This window comes from Ahaetulla prasina, chromosome 18 (assembly GCF_028640845.1).
Source record: "Ahaetulla prasina isolate Xishuangbanna chromosome 18, ASM2864084v1, whole genome shotgun sequence".
NCBI lineage: Eukaryota > Metazoa > Chordata > Lepidosauria > Squamata > Colubridae > Ahaetulla > Ahaetulla prasina.
The window spans coordinates 10,912,757-10,937,849 of NC_080556.1; the positions used below are offsets into that span (position 1 = coordinate 10,912,757).

Consider the following 25,093-nt stretch of genomic DNA (forward strand, 5'->3'; position numbering starts at 1 on the left):
AGCAAGCAGCAGCACCCTCTACCACCACCCTGTGCTCTGCCCCCTCCCCGGAGACCGTGTGAGTTAGCTGCCTGCCCATGATTTGTGGCTTAGCCTGGTGGGATGGCAAGGATCACGAGAGGCTGTTTTGGGAGGAAGCGGTTGCAGCCCCTTCCTCCAGCACTTGGCTCTCCTGATCTTGGGTTCTGCACCCCCTACGGCTGGCCTAGACCTTGGGAGGTGAGCTTGAACGAGGGTGGTGAGTGAGCTCTTGTGACCGAAACAAATGACCCTCGGGTGTGGGTGGCAAGGTGTAGGCCGGCCGGCCAAATGGGGCTGTTTGCCAGCTGCCTGCCCGCCCGCCCGCCCACCCCACCCTCCTCGTGTTGCTTGGCGAGAAGGCTGGCTTGAGCTGGAATAGCCTTGCTGGAGGGCCTTTCCTGTGGGTCCCAAGAGAGAGTTCTGGATAGTTAGAGGTCAGGGAGGGAGGGAGGGAGGTGTGGGAGAGAACAGGGAGGGCCCGGGAGACAGGTGTATGCCTGTGTACCAGATCTGGTCAGGGCAGAGGCAGAGCAAACTGGCTACAGAGAAGTCGCCCTGACCCAGGAGCAGCAAGAGCCTTTGACAGACGCACACCCAGGCACCCTGAGCCAGCTGAGGTGAAGTAAGTCTCCTTTGCGCAGGTTCCAGTCGGGGCCATTGAGGGGACCCTGGTTGTGTTTGAGCGGGTGGCGGAGGGGTGGGGGGGGGGAGAAGATTGTGCATTGTTGTCTGCCTGTTTGTCTGGATTTCCTTTAGCATCTGAGGCTCCCTCAGGCGATAGAAAGACCACCTTCCTAGAAGCGGAGAGCCAAGTGCCCTCGCCCTGCAGCCAGGCAGGTGGATCCTGTCCCGAGGCTTGGCCCTTTCGCGGCTGCTGTCTTGTCAGTGGAGCATCTTCCCTTTGCGGAGGGACCAGGGCCGTCTCGGCGGTTGGGGGATCTGGGTGCGCGTTCCTCTTCCGTTTCGCCTTTTCAGAACTTTTGCGTTTCAGGGAAAGGTGCCTCCTGACTTCCGTCCTGTGGCCAAGATCCCTACAAGCTGCAGCAGGAGGCCTCTGGGGAATCCGTCCGTCTTGGTGCTTGCAAGCAGGCGTCTTGGATCCTCCTCCTCCTCCTCCTCTTCTTGGGCTGCATCCGGCATTTCCACTCCCAGCCTCGGGGCATGGCTGCCGAGAGAGCCGGCGGGGAGAAAGAGAGAGGCAAGGAGGAGGAGGAAACGAATGTTTTCCTGCCCTGGGAAGACAACTGGAGACCCTGGCCAAAAGCCCGGCGCAAGGTGCACGGTAGGAGCCTGGCAGATTCCCACCCGGCTACCGGAGTGGCTTCCACATGGGTGGCTCCGAGGTTGGAGGCGTTCCCGATGTTGGTGTCTCCCAGAGGTGGTGACCCTTTGGCCTCTTCATCCATCCTTGAAGGAGGCTGACATTATTACCATGGCGGGGCCTCTTTCTTGTCCATAATTCCCAGCCTCTCTCTGCTGCCCTCTGCAGGTTGCCTGGAGTGCCTGAAGCGGCAGCTCTTCCGAGTTGGGGACGATTGGTATTACCTCTTTGCCCTGGGCGTCATCATGGCGCTGGTCAGCTTCGCCATGGACTTCACCGTCTCTAGGGTTGCCGGAGGTGAGCTTTTTGCCCCACCAAATCCCACCGCCCTCCCCCAAGCTGGACTTTGAGGGACAAAGCAGAAGGAAAGAGGGTCTTGGTGCAGCTCGTGCAGACCCCATGGCACAAGGGACGCCGGTTTCAAAGGGTGGGTGGGTTAGGGTCTCCATGCCTTCACGGCAGCCACAGCAGCAAATGACTCTGGCAGTCCTGGGGCAGTTCAGTTCCCAGCCAACTTCTCAACTTTGGGTTCCCCAGCGCACATGTGGCTTTACCAAGAGGTTGGAGACTACCCGGTGCTGAAGTTCCTCTCCTGGACCATGTACCCAGTCGCGCTCTCAGCTTTTGCCACGGGATTTTCCCAAAGCATTACCCAGCACGCTGGAGGTGAGGCGGGATGGAGGCTCTGGGGGGTCAGCCACCAATGGTCGTTATACCCTGTTCCAGCCCTTGGACTGGGAAGCGGCTTTCTTCTCTTCTCCCGAGTCTGGGTGAGTGGAGCGGAGAGAAGGATGGCCAGCCTGAGCCCGTTGTACATAAAAGAAAAGATACGTTCATCAAGAATAGGATAGGATAGGATAGGATAGGATAGGATAGGATAGGATAGGATAGGATAGGATAGGATAGGATAGGATAGGATAGGATAGAATAGAATAGAATAGAATAGAATAGAATAGAATTTATTGGCCAAGTGTGATTGGACACACAAGGAATTTGTCTTGGTGCATATGCTCTCAGTGTACATAAAAGAAAAGATACGTTCATCAAGGTACAACATTTACAACACAATTGATGGTCAATATATCAATATAAATCATAAGGATTGCCAGCAACAAAGTTACAGTCATACAGTCATAAGTGGAAAGAGATGGGTGATGGGAACGATGAGAAGATTAATAGTAGTGCAGATTTAGTAAATAGTTTGACAGTGTTGAGGGAATTATTTGTTTAGCAGAGTGATGGCCTTCGGGGAAAAAACTGTCCTTGTGTCTAGTTGTTCTGGTGTGCAGTGCTCTACAGCGTCGTTTTGAGGGTAGGAGTTGAAACAGTTTATGTGCAGGATGTGAGGGGTCTGTAAATATTTTCACGGCCCTCTTCTTGATTCGTGCAGTATACAGGTCCTCCATGGAAGGCAGGTTGGTAGCAATTATTTTTTCTGCAGTTCTAATGATCCTCTGAAGTCTGTGTCTGTCTTGTTGGGTTGCAGAACCGAACCAGACAGTTCTAGAGGTGCAGATGACAGTAATTCCTTTTTAGAACTGAATCAGTAGCTCCTTGGGCAGTTTGAGCTTCCTGAGGTGGCTGTTTCCTTCTCCCATCGGCTGCCTTGTTCTTCTCCCTGAAAGGAAGATGGCTGAAGAAAGGGCAACTGGGGGCCTCATTCACACACCGTGTCTCGCCCGGCTCGTTAGTTAGGGTTTGAGACGCCTCCGGGCGGGCACTAGGGACTTCTGCCAGGCAGGCAGAAGTGGTGGAGAGACCGTTCTGCCCTTTCTGCCCAGGCTCCGGCATCCCCGAACTCAAGACTATCCTGACCGGGGTCATCCTGGAAGAGTACTTGGCCATTGAGAACTTTGGGGCCAAAGTCGTGGGGCTGACTTGCACGCTCGCCTGCGGGAGCACCATCTTCCTCGGAAAAGTGGTACGTGTCCAGCAGGTGGATGGAGGGGGTGGGGGTGGGGGGTGTCTCTCTCCTGCCTCCAAGCAGTGCCCTTGTGGCCTGAGAGGGCGGGATGGGGGTTCAGCCATTGGACACCGAAAGGAAGCCGTGATGGTTTGAAAGGGAAAAGTGTCCCGAGGGGCGGTTCTAGAGACAGGAGGAAAGAATCGGGTGTCTTGAGGGAAAGCAAGGGTGGGCTTCAAAATTTTTAGCAAGGGCTTCTCTGCCCGGTTGCTGGGCGGGCGTGGCCTCCTGCACCACAGCTGGTGGGGAGACGTCTTTACCCTCCCCGGCCTTCAGAGGTTTTTCTTGAGCCTCCGGCCTCCCCAGGCTCTGGAGGCTGGAAACAGGCCCATTTCCGTCCTTCCCGAACTTCCGGTAGGCCCGTTTTCCGCCTTCCCCGAGCCTCCGCGCACACCCTGCACTTACCTGCCTCCAAAACGGGCCTTGTGGGGATTCCGGGGAGGGGAGGGACGGAGTCGGTGGGGCCAGCCAGGAGTGGCATTTGAGGGCTCCCGGAACTGCACAGAATCTTAGCTAGAGGTTTTCCCGAACCCCCGGCAGCCCATCCATTTGGGGGGAAGTTTTCAGATGTTGCTTCCGCCCCATATCTATTTGGTCTTGCCCACCTCAGACGGCCTTAAAAAGAGCTTGTGCTTTAGGTGCCCCAGCTCAAGAGAGAAAGAGGACCTGGATCCAGGCCAGGAAGGAGCCGAAACAGGGAAGCAGAGGGGTTGAAGATCCCGTCAGGGTCAGCCCAGCAACCGGGGTGAATGTTTAGGGTGGTGGTGGCAGTAAAATCTCCTTCCTAGAGATCTTCAAGGTCCGGCTGAGGTTTTATTTTATTTTATTTTATTTTATTTATTTTTTATTTTTTATTTATTTTATTTTGTCACACAGTATATATAAGCATAAGCATGAAATAATTATACAGTATATAAGCATATATATAAGTATGAGTATGTAATAACTATATTAATTGGATTTAACAAAAGGAAACAATAGGACAGGAATGGTAGGCACGCTGGTGCTCTTATGCACGCCCCTTACAGACCTCTTAGGAATGGGGTGAGGAGGTCAATAGTAGACAGTCTTTGGTTAAAGCTTTGGGGATTTTGGGAAGAGACCACAGAGTCAGGTAGTGCATTCCGAGCATTAACAACTCTGTTACTGAAGTCATATTTTCTGCAATCAAGATTGGAGCGGTTCACATTAAGCTTAAATCTATTGTGTGCTCGTGTATTGTTGCGGTTGAAGCTGAAGTAGTCTTCGACAGGAAGGACATTGTAATAGATGATTCTATGAGTTAAACTCAGGTCATGTCGAAGGCAGCGTAGCTCTAAATTTTCTAAACCCAGGATTTCAGGTCTGGTGGCATAAGGTATTTTGTTGTAATCAGAGGAGCGGAGAACTCTTCTTGTAAAATATTTCTGGACACGCTCAATTGTGTTGATGTCAGAAATGTGGTGAGGGTTCCAGACAGTTGAGCTGTATTCGAGAATTGGTCTAGCAAATGTTTTGTATGCTCTGGTCAGGAGACGAGCCTCTTGTCTGGGGGGGCTGCTGGGAGAGACTACCGTTGGATGTGTGTGTGGGGGGGAAATTTATTGGCCAGCTCTCTCTCCCTCTGAGCCTTTCATGTTGGTATTCCTTCCGCCCGGCCTCTGCCAGGGACCTTTTGTTCACCTCTCCAGCATGATCGCCGCCTACCTGGGCAAGATCCGGACCAGCGTTTCTGGGGAGTATGAGGTATGGCTGAAGAGACGAGGCTGCACCCACCCCAGGGATTTTTTGGGAGCAGCTGAGGACGGTGTGGCCGGCTGGAGTGCCCTGAAGGCGGCCCAGCTTTTGGGGTTCCTGGGACCGATGCCTGGAGGGCGCTCTTGGCAGCAGCCTCAGAGGGTGCCCCTTTTCCTTTGCCTAGAATAAAAGCAAGCAGAACGAGATGCTGGTGGCAGGGGCGGCTGTGGGCGTGGCAACTGTTTTTGGGGCACCCATCAGTGGTAAGACGTAGCCCCTTTGCAAAGGGAGGCTGAAGCAGGGGGGTGGGCCAGGGAGTGGCCAGATTGATGGATATGGGGCTGACCCTCCGGATTGCCCTCTTTCTCCCTTCCCCCCCACCCTCCTTGCCACTCCTCCAGGGGTCCTCTTCAGCATCGAGGTCGTGTCCTCCCACTTTGCTGTCCGGGATTACTGGAGGGGCTTCTTCTCGGCAACTTGTGGCGCCTTCATGTTCCGCCTGTTGGCTGTTTTCAATAGTGAACAAGGTGGGGAACGAGCGGCCAAAGGAGGGATGCCTCGGCCATTCGGTCTGGGGATGTGGGGCAGGGGAGAATGAGTGCTCCACAGAGGCAGTGCATCAAAGGGGTTCAACTGACTGATGCGACGGCTGCAGGTGGGGGTGACCGGCCGGGGAGGCTGGGGCCACACTGAGCAGGGGGCAAGCCAATTGTCAGGCTGCCTCTGATTATAACTAGGAAAGAATACACCTTGACTTCATTTGCAAATAAAGAAAAGTACTTTTACTAGTTACATCTGGATAGCAGCAGTGCTAAGTTGAATCTGAGACAAAATATGGCTAACAATCTGTATCACCCTATTCCTCCCTCCTCTTTCCCAAAAGGTCATCAGGTCTGGTCCAATGCTAGCTCCTTCCCGGGGTCCCGGGGTAATCTTCTTCCGCAGGTCTCTGGTTGTCAATCATATCAGGAATGCAATGTCCGTTAGAGTTCGCACTCAAACATTCCTGTTGAATTCAAAACATTAATCTCCCCTCCCACCTTAATTATGTCAGACCGACACTCTTAAAGGGCCCTCTCTACTTAACTTGAATCCAATAGCTATTTACATTAGAAATACAATCCCATGCTATCTAACAACTGAATATAAGGAGTACAAAGAGATACGAAGTTTGGAGTGGAGGCTGACACCAATAATGAAATGTGAAATTTGTTAGTACCGGTTCTGTGGGCAGGGGGGAGGTAATGTGACTGGGTTGGCGTGGCCAACTTTTTTTTTTTTTTACTTTTAAAAGCATTTTTTCTACAACCTCTTCGGCCGAAGAGGTTGTAAAAAAAAATGCTTTGAAAAGCCTCTGACGATCCTAGCTGAGCCACACAATCAGAGGTTTTTTTTTTTAACTTTTAAAAGCATTTTTTCGGTCGAAGAAAAAATGCTTTTAAAAGTTAAAAAAAAAAAAACAACCTCTGACGATTGTGCGGCTCAGCTGGGCACGGGGTGGGGTGGGCAGGGATTTTTGCTACCGGTTCTCTGAGCCATCCGCCGCCATCGCTACCGGATCGGGCGGTCCGGTCCGAACCGGGAGCCAATTTCACCCCGGGGGCAAGCCACACCATTTCTTCATCTTCTTTGGATTGTCCTTGGAAGCTCCTTAGGACACGCTGCAGTCAACCCTCTCCTGTGGGTGGTTTGGCTGAGGGCCAGGCAGGGAGGTGGGGAAGGGGCTCCAGGAGGTCAGAGGCAAGACCCCCTCAGCTTTTGCGCCCCTTCTCTCCAGAAACCATCACTGCCCTCTTCAAGACCAGCTTTAAAATTGATTTCCCCTTTGACCTGCCGGAGACCGTTTTCTTCACCTTCCTCGGGTGAGGAGTGGGTCTCCCTGTGGTCGGGAGCGGGAGGAAGGATGCAGCGGCAGAGGGCACGTGCCAACCGGGAGGCCTCCTCTCTCCCTTTCAGCGTGATCTGCGGGGTGCTGAGCTGTGCGTACCTCTTCTGCCAGCGCTGGTTCCTGGGCTACGTCCGGAGGAACCCCTTCACGGCCAGGCTGCTGGCCACCGAGTAAGTAGCCACGCAGCTCTCCAGAGTCCCTGGGATGGCTCCTCCGGGTTCCAGGATCGGAGAGGCGGAGGAGGCTTCCTGTGCAGGAAGGGGACTCACCGAAAAAGGGGGGCTCACTGGGGAGACCACCGATGTTGGCCAGCAGGTTAGATCGCCCCTCCTCTCCCCCCCACCACCCAGCTTTTCACTGGAAGAAAATTGCAGTCCGGCTTCCCAGCTGTACAGATTCTTTGATCTCTGGCTTATCTCCAAAGCTTTCTCTGCTTCTCCATCACAGAGTTTACCCCCCCTCCCCTCGAAGTACAGCTGCCTAGGGCAGCCCCCAGCCCAGACCCCTTCAAAACCGGTGGCTTCTCCAAAGACTCAGGGCGGCTTACACTATGTCAAGCAATAGTCTTCATCCATTTGTATATTATATACAAAGTCAACTTATTGCCCCCCCAACAATCTGGGTCCTCATTTTACCTACCTTATAAAGGATGGAAGGCTGAGTCAACCTTGGGCCTGGTGGGACTTGAACCTGCAGTAATTGCAGGCAGCTGCTGTTAATAACAGACTGTCTTTAATAACAGACCATTTGACGGCCGTCTCCAGGAGAGCTTTTTATCAGGTTCGCCTGGTTCGCCAGTTGCGCCCCTTCCTAGACCGGGATGCCCTATGCACAGTCACTCATGCTCTCGTGACATCTTGCCTGGATTACTGCAATGCTCTCTACATGAGGCTTCCCTTGAGGAGCACCCGGAGGCTCCAGTTAGTCCAGAATGCGGCTGCGCGGGTGATAGAGGGAGCCCCTCGTGGCTCCCATGTGACACCGCTCCTGCGCAGACTGCACTGGCTACCTGTGGCCTTCCAGGTGCGCTTCAAGGTTTTGGTAACCATCTTCAAAGCGCTCCATGGCTTAGGGCCGGGTTACTTACGGGACCGTCTGCTGCCACCGACTGCCTCCCACCGACCTGTACGCTCTCACAGGGAGGGTCTCCTTAGGGTGCCGTCTGTCAGGCAGTGCCGACTGGCGACGCCCAGGGGAAGGGCCTTCTCTGTGGGGGCTCCCACCCTCTGGAATGAACTTCCCCCGGGACTCCGTCAACTTCCCGACCTTCGAACCTTTCGCCGCGAGCTTAAGACACACCTATTTATTTGCGCAGGACTGGGCTAGGATTTTAATTTTAGTTTAGTTTTTAATGGGGTTTTATTATTTTGTTTTATAAATTTTAAATTCGGCCTTATTTAATAAGTTTTTTAATTGATGTTTTATCTTGTATTTATATTTATGTATTTGTGTTTTAATAGGCTGTAAACCGCCCTGAGTCCCTTGGGAGATAGGGCGGTATAAAAATGCGATTAAATAAATAAATACATAAATAATAAACTGTCTTACCAGTCTGAGCCACAGAGGCAGAGTCACAGAGCCACAGAGTTACATTGGTTTCCCCATCTCCTCTCCCGGCCCCTCTCCCCGACCTTTGGGCCTTTCTTTTGCAGGAAGCCCCTCTACTCGGTGCTGGTGGCTTTCCTGCTGTCCTCCATCACCTTCCCCCTTAGCCTGGGACAATTCATGGCCTCCAAGGTAACTATCAGCAATTGCTGCCAAGGGCCGAGCCTGGGGCGCCGCTGGCTCTTTGCCGTGGCAAGGCAGGGGAGCTGAAGCAATGCCGCGGGGGTGGGGGGAGAGGCTGCCAACCCCTCTCTGCCATGGGGCAGAAGGTGGAGACCGTTTCCCCTTTATTATTATTATTGTTTTTTGCAGCTGAGCATGAAGGAGCTGCTCACCTCCTTGCTGGATAACCGCACCTGGAGTGTCCTTTCCCAGAACGTGTCACTTGACGGGCCTCCCCAGGTGGACCCCCTCAACCTGTGGCAGGAGTGGTGGCACCCCGACGTCTCCTTCTTCGGCACCCTGTCTATCTTCCTGGTGATGAAGGTGGGTGTCTGGGAACTCAGGGCCTCTGGTGGCTCAACAGATGAATGCAGTCTGTTATTAACGGCAGCTGCCTGCAATTACTGCAGGTTCTAGTCCCACCAGGCCCAAGGTTGACTCAGCCTTCCATCCTTTATAAGGTAGGTAAAATGAGGACCCAGATTGTTGGGGGCAATAAGTTGACTTTGTATATAATATACAAATGGATGAAGACTATTGCTTGACATAGTGTAAGCCACCCTGAGTCTTCGGAGAAGGGCGGGATATAAATGCAAATTTTTTTAAAAAAAACTCCCTCTGCCTGGCAGGCAGCAAAACTCCCTCTCGGGGCCGGGTCCCCTCTGGCCTCTTCTGGACCTGGGCAGAGCTCCTTCCAGGGGGGCTCTTGCTTACACTTCCTGTCAACCTTCTTGTTCTGTCCCCCCTCCCACTTCACGGAGAAACGTGAGTTTCACAGTCCTTTTATTGACACCGACCTGATTCTTCTGTAGGAAGCACAAGACTTGGCAGTGACCGTGCAGAGGCCTGCCAAGTTTTAAAGAACTTTTATCTCAGACAGAGATAAAAGCACTCGTGTCCAAGTCCCGTTGCCAAGCTTACAGGAAAGAAAGGCCTTTAAATCCCGAGCGACTGAGCTGCAACACACGCTGGGTAGTTTTTTGTCCGTCACGAAGCCCAGTGGCAGCTCCACCCATTTTTATACCCTGTGGGGTGTGACTCCGTGGCTCAGCACTCTCTGAGCCTGCCACACCTCTTCCTCTGCTGCGCACGCTTATCTCTTTGTCGCTGCTTCGGGTCGATCCAGGACTGATCCTCAGGAGCTGGAGCTTAGGGCGTTGCCAGGGAGGAGGAGGAGGGTCCGGGAGAGGGAGGCCTTGTCAGCTCCTCCTCCTCCTGGCCTGCAGCTGGAACCTGGGGTGAAGCCAGAGAGGAGGGTCCTGGAGAGGGAGGCCTTGTCGGCTCCTCCCCCTCACTCTCAGAGCCATCCTGCTCCATAAGGACAGGCTCGGGGACCGGAGCCATGTTTCTGCTTTGCTGAATGGTCAGCCAGCCACCGCAGGCCCTGCTCTCAAAAAAGAAAAAAGAAAAAAAAAAAGATCGGGCTGCCAGCATTGATCCTTTCTGCCCTTGTAGTTCTGGATGCTGGTCTTGGCCACCACCATGCCTATGCCCGCTGGGTACTTCATGCCTGTCTTCGTTTACGGTGAGCGCTTCCACTTTCTCTAGTTGTCTGCTTTCAGCTTCCAGAGAGGTTGGTCTGTCAAGCTCAGGAGGGTAAGATGATCTTTCTCTGTCCCTGTCCAGGAGCTGCCATCGGGCGCTTGGTGGGTGAAGCCGTAGCCTTCCTCTTCCCCATGGGCATCACTGGTGAGGGCTCTCCCAGCCCCATTATCCCTGGGGCTTATGCGCTGGCAGGTATGTCGGGAGTGTCCTGTCCCACTCCCACTCCAACGAACGAGTCAAGGAAGTCCGTAACAAACTTGGTAACGAAGCCTTTGCAGCTTGCCAAGTTCCTTCGAGGTTTATCAGGGCAGGCAGGAGTCCAAGTTGTGACTTCAGCGATAGAGTCCGATATCAGCAAACTAGATAAAACTTTGCTTGACTCAAGGTTGGAATGCCAAAAGCAGGTCCTTTATATAGGCTGTGGGGTGTGGCTCCATGACTCAGCATTTATCCAGGCCTGCCCCACCCCTCTTTCTGCTGGCGTCGCCCCTCAGATCTCCGGAAGCGAGGGTCCTCCCAACCTGAATTGTCTTCGGCTGGATCTGCTGTCAGTGTCTGGGGAAGGGAGGGGTCAGAGGGAGTAGGGGCGAGTGATTCCAGCACCTGGCTGGCTTCCTGCTCTGAAGGCTGAACCAAAGGAACACACGCTGTATGAGTGAGGTTTATCGGGCTTGTCCTTTCACTCCTGGAATCCTCTCCAGGCATGGGGCCAGAGCCGGGGGCTGGAGGCATGACAGGCCGTTCATCTTCATTATCAGACTTGGAGTCTGATAAAAGGCCCAGTTGGAGACGGGAGGGGCCCGGCTGAGGAGAGGAGGGAGGACGAGTCACAACAGGGAGGCTTCCTTGGCACTCGGGGAGGCAGGCAGCGTGGGAAAACACACACACCCCTTTGTTCTCCCTGAGATCAGCCACCCTCTGCTCCCTCCCTTCCAGGGGCCGCTGCCTTCTCTGGCTCGGTCACCCACACCCTCTCCACCGCCTTGCTGGCCTTTGAGATGACCGGGCAGATCGCCCACATCCTGCCTGTCCTGCTGGCCGTCCTGGTAGCCAACGCCATAGCCCAGAAGTTCCAGCCTTCCTTCTACGATGGCACCATCATCGTCAAGAAGCTACCGTACCTTCCCCGTATCCGGAGCAGGCATATCGAGTGAGCTGCCCTGCCCCCTTGGCTTGCTGGGACCCAGGGATTGGGATGCCGGCCTTCCCAAAGAACGGGCACTCTGCCTGTGCCCAGAGCACCTCTGGCCTGACCTTGCTTGGCAGGCGCCAGCAGCTCCTCTTCCCCCCCCCACAAAGCGCTGCCCTGTCCCAATAAAGCCGTTGTTCTGGTGAGCGCCACTTCCCTTGCAGGTCCTACACGGTCACCACCCAGGAGTTCATGAACACCGATTTCGTCATCCTGTCCCAGGAAGCCACTTTTCACGACATCCTCCAGGTGGTCACCATGATGGACGCCCAGGAGTATCCTGTGGTAGACAATGCCGGTAACGCAATGTTCTGAAAGCAGCGGGGGTCTGCGGGTCTCTCGTGCTGGATCTGTCTGACGGGAGGGTCCCACCTTATGGCTGGAACAGCATTGAAGCATGTTCTGCCCCCCCCTTCGCCTCCGTCCGAGCGATGGCTTAATTAGCCGGCACTATCAGCTCTGGCAGCAAAATAGCGAGTGTCTGCCAAGTGTCTCTGTTATCTCCCTCGACGCCGATGAGTCACCCAGGAACAAACAGTACTTCAGCTCTCAGTTAAGCAGTTAATTTGCCTGCTACAAAGAGGCACAGCAGCTCTTGCTGCCTTTGTATTCTGTGGGGTGTGGTTCCATGACTCAGCACTTCCTAGGCCTGCCCCACCCCTGCTTCTGTTGTTCCTGCCTCTCCTGCCTACGAAACCTAGGGTCCAGCCAGGCCTGATTGCCATCAGCCAGGTCTGGCGGGGGGAAAGAGTCAGGGGACAGAGGCCTCATTATCTCCTCCACCTGGCCTGCCTCTGGCTCCTGGAGCTGAGCCAGGAAAGCCGGTGCTCCCGAGGTAAGTCCTAACGGCCCTTCCCCCTCACTTTCCAAGTCACTTTCTGGCAGGGGCCCTGGCTCAGGGGGCGCAGACACAACAAAGCATTTGTAACATAAATATGCACGTACACACAAACACCCACACATAAGCACGGTCCTAGAAACTACAGTCTTAGAATAACAGAGTTGAAAGGGACCTTGGAGGTCATCTAGTCCCAACCCCCTGCCCAAGCAGGAGACCCTACACCATTTCTGACAGATGGCAGTCCAGTCTCTTCTTGAAAGTCTCAAGTGGTGAAGCTCTCTCAATTTCTGAAGGCAACTTCTGTTCCATGGGTTGATTGTTCTCACCATCAGAAAATTCCTCCTTATTTGTAGCTTGAATCACTCCTTGGTCAGTTTCCATCCTTTGTTCCTTGTCAGGCCTTCGGGTGATTTGGAAAACAGCTTGACCCCCTTCTTCCTCTCTGTGGCAGCCCCTCAAATATTGGAAGACTGCTGTCCTGTCTCCCCTGGTCCTTCTCTTCACTAGACTAGCCATGCCCAGTTCCTGCAACTGTTCATCATATGTTTTAGCTTCCAGTCCCCTAATCAGGAGTGAAATTCAACAGGTTCTGGAGTTTTGAGCAGTTCAGAGAACTGGCAAATACCACCTCTGGCTGGCCCTAGAGAGGGGTGGGAATGGAGATATTGCAATATCCTTCCCCCAGGAGTGGGGAGGGAATGGTGATTTTGCAGTATCCTTTCCCTGCCACGCCCACCAAGCCCCGCCCACAGAACCGGTAGTAAAAAAAAATTGGATTTCACCACTGCCCCTCATCATCCTGGTTGCTCTTCTCCGCACTCTTTCTAGAGTCTCAACAACCTTTTTTTATAGTGTGGCGACCAAAACTGGACACTTCCCTCTGCTTCTTTCTCCCTCAAGAGTCTCAGATGCTGCTGGGGGTGATCCAGCGGTCCAGTCTCATCCAGTTTCTCCAGAGCCACGAAGACTCCAGTCTGCCACAGGAGGAGCCGGGAAAAGAGGTGGGTCCGATTCCCAACAGGGTGATTCCGACAAGAGCCGACCACGTACTTTCCAGGACCGGGGGGGTGGGCGGGAGGGCGGGCAGGACTCCTTCCCACCCCTGCTGCACCGCACATCCATGGCTGTACTTCTCCCTTCCAGCTTCTCTCGGGCCAGACATTGAAAGAAGGTTGCACCATCAGTCCTGTGAGCCTGCAGCTCTCCCCGTGGACATCCCTACACCAGGTACCTCGGGCGGTCGAGTGCCGTAAAGGTTGCCTCGGTCCGGGGCACCCGGACTCATTCCTCTGCTGAGGCGCCATGGCCAGCAGCAGCATCAGGAAGGAGGAGGCAGGGAAGCTGCGGGGAGGGATTGACTGGGGAACAGGGCCAGGCAGGGTTTTCAAGGGGAGTTGTCCACTGGGGAAGAGAAGGGGCTTTCTGTTGTGGTCCGTCAGCAGCCTACGGTGCTGGTGGTGGAATCGGACAGTGATGAGGCGGAGGTGAGGCCAGGGCCATCGAGAAATGGGGTGTGGACTCCAGAGCCTTCAGGGCCTGAGAGTAGTTAGAGTGAGGTGCGGACTCCAGAGCCTCCAGGGCCTGAGAGTAGTGAGAGTGAGGTGCGGACTCCAGAGCCTCCAGGGCCTGAGAGTAGTGAGAGTGAGGTGCGGACTCCAGAGCCTCCAGGGCCTGAGAGTAGTGAGAGTGAGGTGCGGACTCCAGAGCCTCCAGGGCCTGAGAGTAGTGAGAGTGAGGTGCGGACTCCAGAGCCTCCAGAGGCCGAGAGTAGTTAGAGTGAGGTGCGGACTCCAGAGCCTCCAGAGGCCGAGAATAGTTAGAGTGAGATGCGCACTCCAGAGCCTCCAGAGGCCGAGAGTAGTGAGAGTGAGGTGCGGACTCCAGAGCCTCCAGAGGCCGAGAATAGTTAGAGTGAGGTGCGGACTCCAGAGCCTCCAGAGGCCGAGAGTAGCGAGGAGGAGGAGGAGCTGGGAGAGCCTGTCCCTAATGCCCAAATGAGAAGAGCTGCCAAGAGGCAGGAGCAGCTCAAGCAGAGAGGTCACCTCGGGGGTAGGGCCAAGAGATAATTGGCCCCTCCCAGAAGGTTTAAAAGGAGACCGGCATCGGTGTTTCAGTTTGCCGGAAAACAGCTTTGGAGCTGCGCTCGTCCCATTCTCTGCTCTGGATGTTTCTCTGAGAAAACCTTGGCAGCTCTCCATTCTCTGCTCGAGACACTTATCTGCAAGGGACTTTGGCAGTTATCTAAATTGGACCAGGTTGGAAATAATGACAGTTTTGTGTGAGAAACCTTTGCTTTCTTTTGAGTTTCACGGACGCCGGGAACGGGTCAATTCCCAGCTGCTTGAATAAAGTTTATTTTCATTCAGGACTGCGTTTGTTGCCACCTGCTCGAGTTTGGGTCACAACACTTTCCAGAGCTGGGGTTGCCAACCTTTTGGACCTCAGGGACCATTAAATTCATAATTTTAAATCCCACGGACCACTAATATGAATTAGTGAGAGGATGGGGGTCCTTCAGGCACTTAGTTTGGCCGCCTATTAGCAGAGAGAAGCGTATGGGGTCATCCCTAGCTTTGCTGCCCATTGCAGCTAGGAATCTCAAATACGGCCAAGAACGACCGTTTGTCTTGTAGCCAGCCTGGGTGCTAGATGGCCCCCCCGTTGCAAACTCTGTCCCTCGAGGAGCCCAGCTGATGTTTTGTGCGCCGCTCACTGAACCACCTGGACTGGGGCTACTAAACAGGCAGCCAAGCTAAGTGCCTGAAGGACCCCATCCCGTCAGCGAGTGGGATTAATTGCTTTGGCGGGCCGTATCCGGCCCAGGGTACGGAGTTTGAGGATTTTTTTTTTTTATTTGCATTTATATCCCGCCCTTCTCCGAAGACTCAGGGCGGCTTACACTGTGTCAAGCAATAGTCTTCATCCATTTGTATATTATATACAAAGTCAACTTATTGCCCCCCAACAATCTGGGTCCTCATTTTATCTACCTTATAAAGGATGGAAGGCTGAGTCAACCTTGGGCCTGGTGGGGCTTGAACCTGCAGTAATTGCAAGCAGCTGCTGTTAATAACAGACTGTCTTAACAGTCTGAGCCACCAGAGGATCCCTGATTTAATGCGATATAATGCGATATAAAAAAACGCAAAGATTTTTCTGCGGACCGCCAACATTTTCTCACGGACCATTGGTGAACCATCCACGGACCACCACTTGGTGATCGTCATTCCAGAGGACGTCTTCCCTCCTGAAGGAAGGCGCATTGACCATCTTTTTTTTTTCCTGTCCTCCTGCAGGCCCACAACCTCTTCGAGATGCTGAACCTGCAGCGGGCTTTTGTCACACAGCTGGGGAAAGTGGTGGGGATCGTGACCAGGAGGGAGGTGAGTGGCCGGGCTGCCCCAGGAGGGCGTAGCGAGGTGCGGTTCCTCCTTCTCATCTGCCCTCCTTCGATGGGGACGGGCGGCCGCTGGAGGCTCGGCTTCTGCTGCTATGCCAAAACACATGGCATCCTTGGCCTGGAAAGCGGGGCCTGCAGCCTCCCTCTTGAGCTGGCGAGGGAAAAGTGATTTTTTTACAGCTCTCCCGAGACCCTCCCCAATGGAGACAAGGCAGTTCCGGATGTTTGCAACACCTACTCGCTCTCTTGTACCCCATTGTCAGCTTTGCTTTTTCTTCTTTATTTTTTTTCAGCTCAGGAAAGCCATCGAAGAGCTGGCTAACCCCAAAGCCGGGCGATAGCAGAAGTCCGCCGGAGGGAGAGCGCTGGAGACGTGAAACCGTAGGTTTAGTTCCTGGGGGTGCTGGGTGGGTTTCGTGACCTGGTATTTGTTTGCTAGCGAAATTCTCTGGCTTGCCTAAAGTTCAATCATGGGAGGATGGTAAATTCAGTGCAAAGTTTTTTTTTTTTTAAAAATGGAAAGGGCGGCAAGTGGAAGAGGTAGGCACTTTTTAGATATTTGGGCATTTTAAGAAATAGTGGCTAAGAGACAACAGAATGGTTGTAATGTATAGCTGTCTCAAGATTTCCCCCAGTTTGGCAACTGTTGAGTAGAGCGGTAGAATAGAATAGAATAGAATAGAATAGAATAGAATAGAATAGAATAGAATAGAATAGAATAGAATAGAATAGAATTTTTTATTGGCCAATTGTGATTGGACACAAAAGGAATTTGTCTTTGGTTCATAGGCTCTCAGTGTACATAAACAGAAAATAGAATAGAATAGAATAGAATAGAATAGAATAGAATAGAATAGAATAGAATAGAATAGAATAGAATAATTTTTTATTGGCCAAGTGTGATTGGACACACAAGGAATTTGTCTTGGTGCATATGCTCTCAGTGTACATAAAAGAAAAGATACCTTCATCAATGATTGGGATGAATGGGAATGAATGAATGGGAATGAATTGGGATGAATGGGATTTTGGATTGGGGGGGGCTTCACCTGGCAGTGTCCTTTCCCCAGTTAAAGAAGAAAAGTCCCGTGAACCTGCAGTCTTCTCCTCCTTTGTCTCTCTCTCTCACACACACACACACACACACTCCCCAGATCTATCCTTCAGTCAGGCTGGATCAGACTTCGCCTCCAATCAGAGGAAGCCTGCCTTGTTCCTTCCTTCCCCAGCTGGAGAGGGCGGCCAGCCTCTTTCTCCCAGCTCAGACATGGAGGAGATATCTGGAGGGCACCCGGCGGGTTCCTTTCAGGCAAAAAGGTGGACGGCATTTTTCGGCGGCACCTGTTTTTAATTTACACCTTCGGTACAACATTCCTGGGCGCCAGGCATCCTTTAGTCCGTATGGAAGGATTGACGTCGCTCTGCGAACATTAGCAAGCACTTGAAGGGACAGGAGGCCGTACGGGTCACGTAGGTAGGAAACCCCCGAAGAGAGCCTCAGCCCGAATTTCCACCTGGATATCGGCCCCTGCTCCAAGTCCATCTTCCACAGGCCTCTCGCCACCGCCTGGCCGGCAATGCAGGGTCCGTCTGGATGCTGAATGTGGATCAGGCGCCGACGGGCTATGTCGAAAAAGCACCTCCTCCTGCAACCGAAATGGTTCTGGGACCATAACGCGTTTCCTGAACCCAGCTCTTCAGACTGCCAGGCAAAGGGTGGGCTGGGCCTGCGAAGAAGGCTCTCAGTCTCTGGAACAAGACAACCCACCCCCTCGGCCCAGGCAATCCCGCCCCTCCTGGAGCTACTAATGCCACCGCAGTTGCTGCCAGTCTCCCCAATCTAGTCGTAGAAGACCTCATCCTCGGAGGGAGAGCTGCTGTCCACGTAGCGCAGGGATGTGGCACTCTGCTGCCATCTACGGGCGTTGGGCGGGTTCCCTTCTGGCCTTCCCAAGCTGCCGTTGGCCCTGCTCCACTCATTGGCTTTCTTCAAGGGTCTGCTTGGGATGGGGGATTCCTGGTTGGAGAGCGCGAAGGTCTGGAGGCTGCCTGCTGGGCAAAAAAAGAAGAGCGTCCTGCAGATAGATGCCTTCCAGATCTGGTTGGAGGAGAAGAAGGAAGAGGAGGAGGAGGAGGAGGAGGAGGACACGGCCAGGGGACTGAGGCAGAAAGGAAGGGAGGCACCTGTCTTGGGGCAAAGACCAGGGGGTGGTGGTCATACCTTGCAGCTGGATCACGTCCTGCGAACCTCGCCTGTCACTCAGCTCCTCTTCGTTCAGGGAAGACCAACCACTCAGGGTGGCTTCCGCGATGGCAAACTGCTCAGCCACACCTGGAGAGGGGCCGGAGAGCTGGGAGGTGAGGCACAGATGGCTTGGGGCAAGACTGAGACACCTCTCCCACCCTCACCTGCAAGCTTCGAAGAGTTGATAAGCCAGCCATCCCTGTGCATTTCCTCCCGGAGTAAGAGATGCCCAGTAGCTGCAAACAGAGAATGCTGGCCAGACGCCCCCTCCTGTCTCCCCCTGGTTGCACCAGCCCATCCCCCCATCCCTCCCTCCCTCCCACCTTCCCTCCCCTCACCTGCCGCAAACCGAGCCTCCTTCAGCTCGTCGGTCAGCTCCTCGTACAGCATCTCTTCCGTGGGGGGCTGCCCCCAGCCCACGGGGGGAGCACTCCAGCCCTTCCACTCGATGAGGTGGGCCACGCGCCCTTGGGCCATGGCGGTGGGCTTGGTGACGTGGTCCTTCAAGCTCTGGATGAGGCCTGGAGGACAGAGGAGAAGCAGGACTGAGCCCAGCCGCGAGCAGATGGGGGAGCTTGGGGGAGCCATTGGGGGACTGAGTGCCACAGTGCCAGCTCTGCGGAAGGGGAAAAAACCTACGGAGGGTTTCCATGGAAACCAACAGCGCAAGACACATTCATCTCCCTGCTGTCCAAACGCTTAAGCTGCAGCGGACCGGCGAAGACCCTCTTTGCAGCCGCTGAAGATGGACTTGCCCGATTGCCCCTCCTGAAAAGGTCTGCGGCCCCCTCTTCCCAAAGGAGTCTCCTTTTTGGAGGGATGCTTATCGAGCTGACCACACCCACACCGTTGCCAGAGTAACCCGGTGAAGGATCATCACGTTGGCCGGGGGTGGGGAGGGATCTTGGGATCACGTAGATCCAACCTCTCGTCAGGAATCCAGATTAAAGTGTCCCAGAGAACTACTTCTCTGGGCTGCTGCAGCTGCTGTCTTATCCAGCTGCTCCGATGCCTTGGAAGCTGTTCCCTTCGGATTGTCGGTGTTTCTGGCCGCCACTGCCTCACCACAGCAGGGACGGCCCTCCCCCTCCCCCGACATCAGGCTCACGACACGGACATTCAGTGCGGCTCTCCTGGCCTTTGGCGCCAGGCTTCTCTTGATGGAGAGGCGCCTCTTTTGTTTTTTCTGTCGGGCAGAGGAGTTGCAGGAAAGCCATTGATCTGAAGGGCGTACCTACCCAGCAGGGAGGAGGTAGCAAGGGCTGTCACGTCGTAGGCCGCCAAGGTAGCCCCGCCGGAGCCCCGCAAGGACTTCTGCAGGAAAAGAAGAGGGAGGTGACTGTTGGGACTCAGTAGGTAGTAGGAAACTCAGTCAGTGTAAAAACAAACAAACTTTATTCGAGCAGCTGAGAATTACTTCATTCTCAGCGTAGTCCAAACTAAATTAAAGCAAATTCCACCCAACACAAATTCACCAACCTATCACCAACCTTGGTCCAATTAGGCAAACTGCCAAAGCCTTTCTTGGCAAAAGTTCAGAAGACGCCGATACAAATGCAACAAGACAAAGCTATCAAGGTTGTTTTCCGGCAAAGAGCCCAAACGCAGTTGCTGGTCTTTTAAGCCTTATGGGAGGGGCCAATCACCTCTTGGCCCTATTCCCGAGTCGTCCTCTCTGCTTGAGCTGCTCTTGCCTTCCAGCAGCTCTTCTCATGCATGCATTAGGAACAGGCTCTTCCTGTTCCTCTGCCTCACTACTGTCTGGCTCTGGAGTCCGTACCTCACTCCCCGATGGTCCTGGCCCCACCTCTGCCTCCAACGCAGAGCCCTCATCTAGGCCTTTCCCAGCCTCCAGGGCTGGCCCACACTCTTCCTCTGCCTCATCGCTGTCCGACTCCGTTGCCAGCTCCGCAGGCTGCTGGCGGACCACAACAGTGACCTAGGATGGCCTGCTCTGTTCCAGCCTGGCTGGTTGTGGGTCTAAAGGAAACCCCAGCCTCTGAGGGGGAGCTGCATGCAACCTGCGGGGGCTCCCTGCCAGCCAGAGGGAGGGGAGGAGGGATTTAATCATTTCTGAAGACCCCTCCTGGGAGAGGGTGCAGGAAGGGGCTTCTGGGCGGTTGCTGCCCCCCAATTTGAAACGTCCTTTTCTTTCCCTTAGGAGGTGTACCCAAGACCGTCCTAGCTGTGGTTTTCAGCAACAGGCCTTTAAATTATGCTTCACCCTGTAAAATTTGTCACGTTCTCGTCACCGTTTTGGCTTCCTGTCTTCATGCTTCGGTACCACCCCAACTGTACGTCACTTTCACAGCGCACAGAATCTCTCAATGTATCATTTGCCGTTGCCCTGATGATTACAACGGTGGAGTTTTTATTGTCAAAAAACCGTCGGTGCTTGTTTTCGGGGGAAGAGGGGGATAGAAGTGGGATGGAAAGGTTTTCCTTAGGCAGCCGTCTTAAAGGGAGGGGTGCCAGCCTTTACCTCAGAGGTGCTTTCTTTGGGGGGGGCAACAGGTGGATTGCTGCCTTCCTGGTCCGGCAGAGGAACAGTGCCTCTCTCCTTGTGGGCCCTCGTGAGGAATTCTGCAGAAAGAAAACAAGAGGTTCAGGAGCAGCCCAGACAGGCCAGGCTAGGCTCTGGGATGGGGAGAGGGCCGTGTAGCTACGACATCCTTCAAGCCATTTGCCCCCAAAAGAGAATAGAATAGAATAGAATAGAATAGAATAGAATAGAATTCTTTATTGGCCAAGTGTGATCGGACACACAAGGAATTTGTCTTTGGTGCATAAGTTCTCAGTGTACATAAAAAATACCTTCATCAAGAACCGTAAGATACAAACACTTGGTGATTGTCATGGGATATTAAATAAGCAATCAAATCATTCTAGGGAACTAAATAAAACAATATAAATTATAAAGATACAAGCAACAAGGTAGTCATAAGTAGGAGGAGATAGGTAATAGGAAAGATAAGAATAGAATAGAATAGAATAGAATAGAATAGAATAGAATAGAATAGAATAGAATAGAATAGAATAGAATAGAATAGAATCCTTTATTGTCCAAGTGTGATTGGACACACAAGGAATTTGTCTTTGGTGCATATGCTCTCTGTACGTAAGGAAAATGAAATACATTCATCCAGAATAAAAAGATACAACACTTAGTGATAGTCAAAGGTTACTAATAAGCTATCAAATCGTACTAGGAAACAAATAAAAATAATATAAATTGAAAGATACAAGCAACATGGTTATAGTAATAAGTGGGAAGAGATAGATACTAGTAAGGAAGAGAAGAAGAATAGTAATACAGTTTTTAGTAAATTATTTGACAGTGTTGTGGGAATTAGTTGAGCAGAGTGCTGGCATTCGGGAGCGGGGGGTGGTGGGAAAGCTAATAGTAATACAGTCTTAGTAAATAGTTTGACAGTGATGTTGGAATTAATTCTTTAGCAGAGTGATGGTAAAAGTCAGGAAATGGAGGTCCCTTGCTCCACTATGAGTTTGGCCTTTGTAGCGGCCACCCTTTCAGTAGCTGGTCAATGCTTACCGGGGGGGGGGGTCCATCCAGGGAGGAGCTGGTCCTCTCCATTGACCTCTAGAGCGGCCTGGGGCCTTTGGCTGCTCTGTGCACCCAAAGGTTGCAGGCTCAAGAAGCTCTCAAAAACCGGGAGGGTCTCCCTGTAGCCAGCAAGCCAGGATTTCTTGTCACTTCACATGCAGAAGACAAGGGAAGGGGGTGAGATGCCTTTGCTGGTCCTTCACACTTTTAAAAAAAATTTTTTTGTCACATTATATACAAGCACATACAATGAAAGGAAACAATAGGACAGGAACGGTAGGCACTTTTGTGCACTTATGCACGCCCCTTATAGTCCTCTTAGGAATGGGCTGAGGTCAATGGTAGACAGTTTTTAGTTAAAGCTTTTGGGAGTTTGAGAAGAGACCACAGAGTCAGGTAGTGTGTTCCAAGCGTTAACAACTCTGTTACAGAAGTCATATTTTCTGCAATCAAGATTGAAGCGGTTCACATTAAGTTTGAATCTATTGTTTGCTCTTGTATTATTGCAATTGAAGCTGAAGTAGTCTTTAACAGGAAGGACATTGCAATAGATGATTCTATGAGTTAAACTCAGGTCATGTCGAAGGCGGCGGAGTTCTAAGTTTTCTAGTCCCAGGATTTCAAGTCTGGTGGTATAAGGTATTTTGTTGTTTTCAGAGGAGCGGAGAACTCTTCTTGTAAAATATTTCTGGACTCGTTCAATTGTAGTAATGTCAGAGATGTGGTATGGGTTCCAGACAGGTGAGCTGTATTCAAGGATAGGTCTACCAAATGTTTTGTATGCTCTGGTTCCTACCACTTCCTTTGTTTTGATCCTTCCAGCAGAAGGCAGCCAGGAGGGGGGGAGGGAGGCTTCTTTTTGGACACTCAATACCTAGGAGTTCCAAAGGTTATTTTTCAAAAGGAAACTGGACTTGGAAGAGGGCACATTTGGGACAACCGTGACCTGGATGACCAAGAATCTCCATAGACCAGGGGTCTCCAACCTTGGCAACTTTAAGACTTGTGGACTTCGACTCCCAGAATTCCTCAGCCAGCTTTGCTTTGCTTTGCTGGCTGAGGAATTCTGGGAGTCGAAGTCCACAAGTCTTAAAGTTGCCAAGGTTGGAGACCCCTGGTCTATGGACAATATCTGGGAGTCTATGAAAGGGGCCATGGCTTCCTTCTAGCCAAGATGGAGAAACTCTCCATCCCATTATCATTCTCGCCTCACGGCACAGGGAACTAGGGATGGGAAAGACGGATTTCCTACACAAAATCCATGTTCAGGACTGACCTCTGGGCAATGAAAGTTGCTTCAAGGTTCTAGTCCTCAGCTCTCCTTCCCGATTGTTTCCAAACTGGTCATATTGCTTGCCAAAAGAAACCCACCTGATCAGCTGCTCTTAACCCTACAATCCCATACCTCCTCCCCCCCAAAGTCCTATATTCGGTCACTTAATGCAATGCCCCCACCCCAGCCTCTTGGACACCAGGGACCGGTTCTGCGGAGAGAGGTTTTTCCATGGACCAGAAGGGCGGGATGGGGAGAGGCTTGGTTTCGTGTGCTACCTGCATCCCGCGGATGGGGCTTTGCTTGTTGCACGGACCCACGGACCAGCAACGGGTCCATTTCTGGCATACCAAGGACCCATTGTCGGTCCATGGACCTGGAGCTGGGGGTGGGGGGGCTGACTTAGAAAAAACGGAGTTTCTGTGAGTAGCTGGTGGTAGAAACAAGGCTGAGCCTCCGCTGCCTTCTTTCTTCCCTGTGCTGGGACACTAGGGAGGCTTTCTTGTTTGGGGGGGGAGTGGGGTTTCTGGCCCCATCTTCCTCCCTTACCCTACAGGTGGGATTTGCAAACACCTTTGCCGGGAGCGATGAGACACTTAAAGCGATGCTCCGGAGGAAGGAGGTGCTTGTGGGTTTCTCCTCTAATGGGAAAGACGAGCCGCCGTTTGAACATGTACAGAATGCAGAATGACCCTCTGCAGCGTTTCAGACTTAGAATGGCTAATTTCGCCTTCCTTCGCCCGCCGCCGACAAACCGACTGAGCGGAGGGGAAGCGATCCAACCTCACCCTCCGTCCCAAATCGGGAACCACTTCCACAAAGACCCCCCACACACACACACACACAGCACGTTCCTCTCTGCTTTCCCCTCATCCTTTTAAGCTACGAGGAGGCAGACATACCGGGCCGGTACGTGGAGGCTCAAAAAAATAATCATCATCCCAGAATGAGGCAAGGCGTAAGAGCACAAACGTACCTACCGTTCCTGTCCTACTGTTTCCCTTTCATTATATCCAATTTATATAGTTATGACATGCTTATACTCATATATATGCTCATATGTTATATAGTTGCTTCATGCTTATGTAGGCTGTTATGACAAATAAAATAAAAATAAAAAATAAACTGCCCCCCACCCGAAGCCCCCTCCTCTTCCGCTGCCAGCGCAGAGACCCGCTTTTGCAAGGAGCCAGCCCGGCTTCGGGGGGTCGCCCCTGCGATGGCGCCCCACCCCGGACTGCGGGGGACGTGAGCCCAAGTGGACAGCTCACCTTTGGTCGCGCACGACCCCATGGCGGGGCGAGGGGCGTGCCGGAGCCGCCGGGCGCATCGAGGGAAAAGGACCGGAGCAGCCGTCGTTCGTCTGGTGCCCGGGCCTTTAAAACTGCGTCTGGGCTGGTTCCGCCCGCCGGAGGAGCGACCTCCGCTGCCTCTCCTTCGTAAAACCGATCCCCCCCCCCAAAAAAAAGCAGACGGAGCAGAACGGATTAGGGGAAGGGAGCGATGGGTCTCCCCCGTCCCACACCCCGCTTAAAGTCGCTCAGGGGGCCCCCCCCCGATGCCCGAGAGGCTGCGAGTCCGCTGGAAGGCGCTCCGCGCCGAAGCAGTCCCGCCTCCACGGAGGTCGCTGGTTCCAGCGCGGCTTTCGACGGCCTCCGAGAAGCGGGGGTGGGGTGGCCGGCCTTGGAAGGGGTGCTCCATCGGTCGCCCCACCGAGAAGCTCGCCCTGCGGCGCCCCCTCCCTCCTTTCCCAGGACCGTCCCTCCCCCTCCCCTTCCCCGGTGCTTCGCGTGCAGCTGCAGCAGGCGACGCTTGGCGCAGGCTCCGCGGTTCCTTTCTCTTGTCCAGCCTTTGGCGATCGTGCCAATCCCACGATCTCCCCCTGCAGTGGGGTATCCAAGCCTCCGCTCCAGCTCCGGGAAGCCCGAGATTGGGGAAAGAGGGAGAGTCCGGGCATGGCAGAATAGCCTCCCACGGAGCTTTGGGCAACAGTTGGAACCCGGGGAAAGTGGGATCAAGCTTAGGAAAATTGGGGGAGGCCGCGGAAGGCAATGCGAGCCCCTGAAAATCCGGGGCGGCCGGTCCTGTGCCCGGTCCCGGCCACTCTTTGGAGCCCAGCACCTGCTGGCTGGGGAGCATGGGAGCCTCCCGTGAACTCTTAGGTTCCTTGATGCGGGAGGCACTTTGGGGAAGAGGATCATCTGGAGCGGCGGCCAATCAGAATCCCCCGGTGGATCCCAATGGATCTCGACGGATCCTCCTTTCGTGCCACACCGGGGAAAACCTTAAACCGCTCCCTTCCCTCTTAAGGATTGCTAACAGCTGTGCCTCCTTGGCCGGCTCTAGCTCCACCCACCCT

At 53.4% G+C, this 25,093-nt stretch overlaps 2 protein-coding genes across 4 annotated transcripts; one reads left to right on the forward strand and one right to left on the reverse strand.

The window, feature by feature from the left end:
• The first annotated feature begins 1,048 nt into the window (after nt 1–1,048).
• Nucleotides 1,049–20,362, forward strand: LOC131187129 (chloride channel protein ClC-Kb-like). The gene is made up of 20 exons (XM_058161330.1): nt 1,049–1,303; nt 1,511–1,639; nt 1,880–2,008; nt 3,124–3,263; nt 4,953–5,030; nt 5,206–5,284; nt 5,423–5,548; nt 6,799–6,883; nt 6,978–7,079; nt 8,562–8,646; nt 8,827–9,000; nt 10,132–10,201; nt 10,303–10,413; nt 11,158–11,371; nt 11,575–11,708; nt 13,152–13,252; nt 13,395–13,478; nt 15,548–15,634; nt 15,945–16,032; nt 20,058–20,362. The coding sequence occupies exons 1-19, from the start codon at nt 1,183–1,185 to the stop codon at nt 15,990–15,992; spliced, it is 2,097 nt and encodes a 698-aa protein (XP_058017313.1). The 5' UTR covers nt 1,049–1,182; the 3' UTR covers nt 15,993–16,032; nt 20,058–20,362.
• FAM131C (family with sequence similarity 131 member C) lies at nt 17,478–25,093 on the reverse strand. Of its 3 annotated transcripts, none has more exons than XM_058161332.1 (7): nt 24,856–25,093; nt 24,006–24,169; nt 20,379–20,479; nt 19,135–19,210; nt 18,235–18,417; nt 17,873–17,983; nt 17,478–17,700 (listed from the first exon to the last, which is right to left on the reverse strand). In XM_058161332.1, the coding sequence occupies exons 1-7, from the start codon at nt 24,933–24,935 to the stop codon at nt 17,492–17,494; spliced, it is 924 nt and encodes a 307-aa protein (XP_058017315.1). In that variant the 5' UTR covers nt 24,936–25,093; the 3' UTR covers nt 17,478–17,491. The 3 variants fall into 3 exon arrangements, with proteins under 3 accessions (XP_058017315.1, XP_058017314.1, XP_058017316.1); XM_058161331.1 differs by having other exon boundaries at nt 17,478–17,703; XM_058161333.1 differs by lacking the exon at nt 24,856–25,093 and having other exon boundaries at nt 17,478–17,703; nt 24,006–24,244.